The 7,843-nt window shown below is 55.6% G+C and overlaps 1 protein-coding gene across 5 annotated transcripts in view; it reads left to right on the forward strand.

Moving 5' to 3' along the window:
• Positions 1-7,597, forward strand: part of PPP1R13L (protein phosphatase 1 regulatory subunit 13 like) — a 14,517-nt gene extending 6,920 nt beyond the window's left edge. For all 5 annotated transcript variants that reach the window (XM_023182345.2, XM_023182343.1, XM_023182342.2 and 2 more), the window contains 7 exons: positions 1,153-1,228; positions 1,344-1,486; positions 2,341-2,854; positions 2,956-3,054; positions 3,133-3,224; positions 3,492-3,942; positions 7,048-7,597. In XM_023182345.2, coding sequence (XP_023038113.1) covers positions 1,174-1,228; positions 1,344-1,486; positions 2,341-2,854; positions 2,956-3,054; positions 3,133-3,224; positions 3,492-3,942; positions 7,048-7,565 — 1,872 coding nt within the window. In that variant the 5' untranslated portion in view covers positions 1,153-1,173 and the 3' untranslated portion in view covers positions 7,566-7,597. The remainder of the gene's footprint in view (positions 1-1,152; positions 1,229-1,343; positions 1,487-2,340; positions 2,855-2,955; positions 3,055-3,132; positions 3,225-3,491; positions 3,943-7,047) is intronic.
• The last annotated feature ends 246 nt before the right edge of the window (positions 7,598-7,843 follow it).

A 7,843-nucleotide genomic window follows, 5' to 3' on the forward strand; every position in this document is an offset into this window, starting at 1 on the left:
TTTTTTTTTTTTTTTGAGACGGAGTCTCGCTCTGTCACCCAAACTGGAGTGCAGTGGCCGGATCTCAGCTCACTGCAAGCTCCGCCTTTCGGGTTCACGCCATTCTCCTGCCTCAGCCTCCCGAGTAGCTGGGACTATAGGCGCCCACCACCTCACCCGGCTAGTTTTTTGTATTTTTTAGTAGAGACGGGGTTTCACCGTGTTAGCCAGGATGGTCTCGATCTCCTGACCTTGTGATCCGCCCGTCTCGGCCTCCCCCCGTCTCGGTCTCCCAAAGTGCTGGGATTACAGGCTTGAGCCACCGCCCCCGGCCTACTTTTTTGTCTTTTTAGTAGAGACTGGGTTTCACTGTATTAGCCAGGATGGTCTCGATCTCCTGACCTCCTGATCTGCCCACCTGGGCCTCCCAAAGTACTGGGATTACAGGCCTGAGCCACCGCGCCGGGCGGTTGTTGTTTTTACTACATTTACTACATTATACCCCAAGCAGTAGGCATGGGTTCTAGCACACAGCCGACAGCAGTATTATTATTAAAACAAAAAACAACAAACAAACAAACAAACAAAAAACAGGATCTAGCACAGTGCTGGTCCCTGGTAAACATTCAGTAATTCATAGTTATTTCATCCTGTTTACCGGCACATTGTAGGTGATCAATAGATAATTGTTCAAAGAGTGATTCAGGTCTTCTTAGGACTGAGATAAAGAGATAGATGGACACCACCGGGCGCGGTGACTCACTCCTATAATCCCAGAACTACAAAAATTAGCCGGGCGTAATGGCATGCGCTTGTAGTCCCAGCTAGGCAGGAGAATCGCTTGAACCTGGGAGGTGAGGTGGAGGTTGCAGTGAGCCGAGATCGCGTCATTGCACTCCAGCCCGGGTGACAGAGCGAGACTCCGTCTTAAAAAAAAAAAAAAAGAAAGTGAATTATCCGGAGCCTTTAGACTGGGTTTGGACTTCTCCGTGGCGCATGGACTTGGCTTTGGAGGAGTTGGCATTTCCCAGCTGGGGAGGTGAAAGGGTAAAGGGCTTCCAGGGGAAGGAACTGAGTTAAGGCGTTGTCCCGCTCCTGACGGCCCCTGGCTCCCTGAGGGCGGAGTCCAGAGGGGCGGGGTCTTAGCCGGCTCCCTCCCTCCCCACCATGCAGGCGCCTGCTCCGGCCGGCACCATGGACAGCGAGGCATTCCAGAGCACGCGGGACTTTCTGGACATGAACTTCCAGTGTGAGCTAGAGTGGGAGGGGGGCTGGCGGGGCGGGGTCCTCGGCAGCGGGCGGGGGGTGCTGAGGCCGGCCCCTGCCAGGAGGCCTGGTCCTTACCTCCACTCCCGCCTCCCCAGCGCTGGCCATGAAACACATGGATCTGAAGCAGATGGAGCTGGACACCGCGGCAGCCAAGGTGGATGAACTGACCAAGCAGCTGGAGTCGCTGTGGTCAGATTCTCCTGCGCCTCCTGGCCCGCAGGCCGGACCCCCTTCTAGGGTAAGCCTGGTTCCCGCCTTGACCTCCAAAGCCAGCTTCTCTCCAGACCCCAGATCAGAGGCCTGGATTTCAGGCAAGATTGCCCCATATAGTTTTGCAGGTTGTGGGCTCTTCAAGGGAACTTCAAAAAAGGGGACCAGGCCAGGCGCGATGGCTCAGGCCTGGAATCCCAACACTTTGGAAGGCCGAGGCGAGAGAATTGCTTGAGCCTAAGAGTTCGAGACCAGCCTCTACAAATAATTTTTAAAAATCTGGCCGGGCACGGTGGCTCACGCCTGTAATCTCAGCACTTTGGGAGGCAGGCGGATCACTTGAGGTCAGGAGTTCAAGACCAACCTGGCTAACATGGTGAAACCCTGTTTCTAATAAAAATACAAAAGTTAGCCTGGTGTGGTGGTGCATGCCTGTAATCCCAGCTACTCAGGAGGTTGAGGTGGGAGGATCACACTAAGTCAGGGAGGTCGAGGCTGCAGTGAGCCGAGGAAAGAAAAAAAGAGAGAGAGAGAGGAAGAAAGGAAAGAAAGAAAGAAAGAAAGAAAGAAAGAAAGAAAGAAAGAAAGAAGGAAAGAAAGAAAAGAAAGAAAGAAGAGGGGACCAGTGGAGGTGGACATGTAACGGGACCATCGGAAGGAAAGAGACGTTTACCTAAGCGGCATAAAGGCGACATAGTGTAATGGGCTAGCCACGGCTGTCTCCCCACCACTCCTCACCTGGGCTCTCTGTGCCTGAATTTCCATCGTCGGTCAGCCTCCTCTGGGTTGACCTCCAGTGATCTCTCTTGACACCCCCTCACACACACCAACCCTTCCACTGTCTTCTTTGATCCATCCCTCAATGTTCTGGCCTCCCCACAGCCGCCCCGGTACAGCTCCAGCTCGATCCCTGAGCCCTTTGGCAGCCGAGGGTCCCCACGGAAGGCGGCCGCCGATGGCGCAGACACCCCATTCGGACGATCAGAGAGTGCCCCAACCCTGCACCCCTACAGCCCGCTGTCCCCCAAGGGCCGGCCGTCGTCACCACGCACCCTGCTCTACCTGCAGCCGGACGCCTACGGCAGCTTGGACCGCGCGCCCTCGCCCCGACCCCGCGCCTTCGATGGCACAGGCAGCTCCCTTGGCCGTGCGCCCTCCCCGCGGCCCGGGCCAGGCCCGCTCCGCCAGCAGGGTCCTCCCACGCCTTTCGACTTCCTGGGCCGCGCAGGCTCCCCCCGCGGCAGCCCCCTGGCGGAGGGGCCCCAGGCCTTCTTCCCAGAGCGCGGGCCTTCACCGCGCCCCCCTGCCACCGGCTACGACGCGCCGGCGTCCGCCTTCGGGAGCTCCCTGCTAGGCTCGGGCGGTAGCGCCTTCGCCCCGCCTCTGCGCGCACAAGGTTAACCCGGGGGCCAGACTTCGACCCGGGGTCGAAGCGGGAGGAGGGATCCGGGGCTCGCCAACCCTCCCATCTCATCCTCACTGGAAACTTCTCCCCAGACGACCTGACACTGCGCCGGCGGCCCCCGAAAGCCTGGAACGAGTCTGACCTGGACGTGGCGTACGAGAAGAAGCCTTCGCAGACAGCGAGCTATGAACGTGAGTGGTGGAGGCCCGGTGAGTGGAGGACCTAGAGGAGAGGCAGCCCCCCAGACCCTGACGATTCTTGCTCCATAGGCCTGGATGTCTTCGCCCGGCCCGCCTCGCCGAGCCTGCAGTTGTTGCCTTGGAGGGAGAGCAGCCTGGATGGACTGGGGGGCACCGGCAAGGTGAGGAGGCGACGCCTGGGGAGGAGAGGCTGGGGAAGGTCGAGGAGGAGCCCGGTCGGGGAGCGGGGTCACGGCCAGTCTCTCCCTGGTGGCTGCGATCTGGGTCTCGACGCCCTTTCCCACGCTCTTCCTTCACTGCGCCGGGTTTCTGCCCCTTCCTCACCCTTTCTTCTCCCTCACTCCCAGGGCTTCCCTCACCTCCTCTCCCTACCTCCCCTCCACCTTCCCTCTCTCAACCGATCCCCTTCTCCCTTCCCTCTTCCCCAGGACAACCTCACCAGCGCCACCCTGCCGCGCAATTACAAGGTCTCTCCTCTGGCCAGCGACCGGCGTTCCGACACGGGCAGCTACCGCCGCTCGCTGGGCTCCGCGGGGCCGTCAGGCACTTTGCCTCGCAGCTGGCAGCCCGTCAGCCGCATCCCCATGCCCCCCTCCAGCCCCCAGCCCCGCGGGGCCCCGCGCCAGCGTCCCATCCCTCTCAGCATGATCTTCAAGCTGCAGAATGCCTTCTGGGAGCACGGAGCCAGCCGCGCCATGCTCCCTGGGTCCCCCCTCTTCACCAGAACACCCCTGCCTAAGCTGCCTCCCCAGCCCCAGCCACAACCACAGCCCCAGCCACAACCACAGCCCCAGCTGCCCCCACAGCCCCAGCCACAACCCCAACCCCCTACCCCAGCCCCCCAGCCTCCCCAACAGACATGGCCCCCTGTGAACGAAGGTGAGTCAGCAATGAGGGCCCTAGAGGACTGGGTGAAGGGAGAACAAATTGGCAGGGGGACCAGACCAGCCCTGGGGAGGCGGGGAGATCACAGCCAAATGCCCCTTTACAAGCACTGTCCCTGCAGAGAGCTAGGCCAGGTGAGCTTGGGAATTTGGGTAGGAGTCAGGGACAGCGCAAAGGTTAAGTGTGGACCCTGAAGCCAGACTGCCTGGTTCTACACTGTGTGACCTTGGGCAAGTCACTTAACCTCTCTGGGCCTCAATTTTCTTAAGTGTAAAAGGCAAATAGCCGGGCGCGGTGGCTCAAGCCTGTAATCCCAGCACTTTGGGAGGCCGAGACAGGCGGATCACGAGGTCAGGAGATCGAGACCATCCTGGCTAACACAGTGAAACCCCGTCTCTACTAAAAAATACAAAAAACTAGCCGGACGAGGTGGCGGGCGCCTGTAGTCCCAGCTACTTGGGAGGCTGAGGCAGGAGAATGGCGTAAACCCGGGAGGCGGAGCTTGCAGTGAGCTGAGATCCGGCCACAGTACTCCAGCCCGGGCGACAGAGGGAGACTCCGCCGCAAAAAAAAAAAAAAAAAAAAAAAAAAAAGGCAAATAATGGGCCGGGCACAGTGGCTCACGCCTGTAATCCCAGCACTTAGGGAGGCCAAGGTGGGTGGATCACAAAGTCAGAAGTTAGAGACCAGCCTGGCCAATATGATGAAACTCTGTCTCTACTAAAAATACAAAAATTATCTGGGTGTAGTGGCAGGTGCCTGTAGTGCCAGCTACTCAGGAGGCTGAGGCAGTAGAATCACTTGGGAGGTGGAGGTTGCAGTGAGCTGAGATTGCGCCACTGCACTCCAGCCTGGGTGACAGAGCGAGACTGTCTCAAAAAAAAAAAAAAAAAAAGTCAAATAATGATAGAATCTATCTTATTGACATATGTTATTAAATTCATATAGAATTCATATAGAGTCCTTAAAACAGCACCTGATGGGCCAGGTGCAGTTGCTCACACCTGTAATCCCAACACTTTGGGAGGCCGAAGTGGGCAGATCACTTGAGGTCAGGAGTTTGAGATTAGCCTGGCCAACATGATGAAATCCCATCTATATCAAAAATACAAAAGAAGGCTGGGCGTGGTGGCTCGTGCCTGTAATCCCAGCACTTTGGGAGGCTGAGGGGGGCGAATCACAAGGTCAGGAGATCAAGATCATCCTTGCTAACACAGTGAAACCCCGTCTCTACTAAAAAATACAAAATAAAAAAAAAAAAAAAAGCCCGGGCACAGTGGCTCACACTTGTAATCCCAGCACTTTGGGAGGCCGAGGCGGGCAGATCACAAGATCAGGAGATCAAGACCAACCTGGCTAACACTGCTGACTTGCTGTGTGACTCAGGATAAATTACTTGTCTGAACCTCTGTTTCCCATCTGTGAAAAGAGATTAATAGTATCTACCCTATAGAATTGTGATGGGGATTCAATGAAATAATGCATATGTGTGTGTGTGTTGTTGTTTTTTGTTTTTTGTTTTTTTTTGAGAAGGCATTGCCGGGTGCGGTGGCTCAAGCCTGTAATCCCAGCACTTTGGGAGGCCAAGGCGGGCGGATCACAAGGTCAGGAGATCGAGACCATCCTGGCTAACATGGTGAAACTCTGTCTCTACTAAAAAATACAAAAAACTAGCCGGGCGAGGTGGCGGGCGCCTGTAGTCCCAGCTACTCGGGAGGCTGAGGCAGGAGAATGGCATGAACCCAGGAGGCGGAGCTTGCAGTGAGCTGAGATCCGGCCACTGCACTCCAGCTTGGGCGACAGAGCGAGACTCCGTCTCAAAAAAAAAAAAAAAAAGAGAGAAGGCGTTTCACTCTTGTTGCCCAGGCTGGAGTGCAATGGCGTGATTTCAGCTCACTGCAACCTCCACCTCCCAGGTTCAAGTGATTCTCCTGCCTCAGCTTCCCGAGTAGCTGGGATTACAGGCATGCACCACCACACCCAACTAATTTTTTGTATTTTTAGTAGCGACGAGGTTTTGCCATGTTGGCCAGGCTGGACTTGAATCCTTGACCTCAGATGATACACCCACCTCGGCCTCCTAAAGTGCTGGGATTACAGGCTTGCGCTACCATGCCCAGACGTGTGTGTGTGTGTGTGTGTGTTTGTGTATTATTTATATGTATATACATACCATATATAAATATATATACATTATATACATAATGTGTGTGTGTGTGTGTGTGTGTGTATAGAGAGAGAGAGAGATGGAATCTCACTCTGTCGCCCAGGTTGGAGTGTAGTGGTGCAATCTCAGCTCACTGCAACCTCCACCTCCTGGGTTCAAGTGATTCCTGTGCCTCAGCCTCCCGAGTAGCTGGAATTACAGGCATGTGCCACCACGCCCAGAAAATTTTCTTTTTCTTTTTTTTTTTTTTTTTGTATTTTTAGTAGAGATGGGGTTTCACCATGTTGGCCAGGCTGGTCTCAAACTCCTGACCTCAAGAGATCTGCCTGCCTTGGCCTCCCAAAGTTCTGGGATTACAGGCATGAGCCACTCCACTTAGCCAGTAATGCATATTTTTATTTCCACTTGCTTTACTGCCAGAGTGAGTAAGACAGAGAAGAAATCATTAAATACCAGGATTCTACTTACTTCCTGCTGGAGTTTTCTGCCTGAGATGTTAGGAGAGGAAGTTCTTAGGATCTCAGGAAGTCACATCTATCATGGTTGGTAGTAGTGGATTCTAGAGTCAGCCAGAACTGAGTTCAAGTCCCAACTGCATGGCTTTGGGCAACTGACTTGTCCTCTCTGAGGTCCAGATTCCCCTTTCAGTAATAAAGGGAGATGGCAGTCTGTCTACCTCACAAGGCAGTGGTGAGATTACAGTAAGGTAGGCATGTAAAGCACCAGGCATATACTAACTGCTCAATAAATGGGAGGTATCATAATTGTAAATTATTCACAGCCCAAAGAAAGTGTAGCCCAGAGAGGGCAAGGAACTTCCCTGAGGTCACACAGAAAATCATGTGCTGGTTCTATGTCCTGGAAGTTGTGGAGAGGGAGTCTTGGCTGTCTCCTGGGGACGTGTCCTCTGATGGGGCTCTTGTTCTGGCTAGGACCCCCCAAACCCCCCACCGAGCTGGAGCCTGAGCCGGAGATAGAGGGGCTGCTGACCCCAGTGCTGGAGGCTGGTGATGTGGATGAAGGCACTGTAGCAAGGCCTCTCAGCCCCACAAGGCTACAGCCAGCGCTGCCACCGGAGGCACAGTCGGTGCCCGAGCTGGAGGAGGTGGCACGGGTACTGGCGGAAATTCCCCGGCCCCTAAAACGCAGGGGCTCCATGGAGCAGGCCCCTGCCGTGGCCCTGCCCCCTACCCACAAGAAACAGTACCAGCAGATCATCAGCCGCCTCTTCCATCGCCATGGGGCGCCAGGGCCCGGGGGGCTGGAGCCAGAGCTGTCCACCATCACTGAGGGATCTGAGGCCAGGGCAGGGCCTCCTGCTCCTGCCCCACCAGCTCCCATTCCACCCCCGGCCCTGTCCCAGAGCAGCCCACCAGAGCAGCCGCAGAGCATGGTAAGTAATACAGGAGGAAACTGGGGTATGTTTGCTACGTGGATCCAAGGGCTGTAGCAAAGAGCCCCCCAAATACAGTGTAGATGAGATCGAAGTTTTCTCCTCTTTTGAGTAAAAGTCCAGGAGTTTGCAGCCCAGGACTGTAGGCAGCTCACTGGAGTCAGGACTCAGGCTCCATCTACCTGAGGCTCTGCCATCCATCGGGAGGTGAGCCTGCCCTCATGGTCCTAGATGGCTGTCACCAAGTCTGCCCTCCAGCCAGGAAGAGAGAAGAAGAGAAAGTGTGCTTTCCCCTTTCAGGCAGAACCTGGGAGTTCACACATCACTCCGCCTGC

Source organism: Piliocolobus tephrosceles, chromosome 21, assembly GCF_002776525.5.
Source record: "Piliocolobus tephrosceles isolate RC106 chromosome 21, ASM277652v3, whole genome shotgun sequence".
Taxonomy (NCBI): Eukaryota; Metazoa; Chordata; class Mammalia; order Primates; family Cercopithecidae; genus Piliocolobus; species Piliocolobus tephrosceles.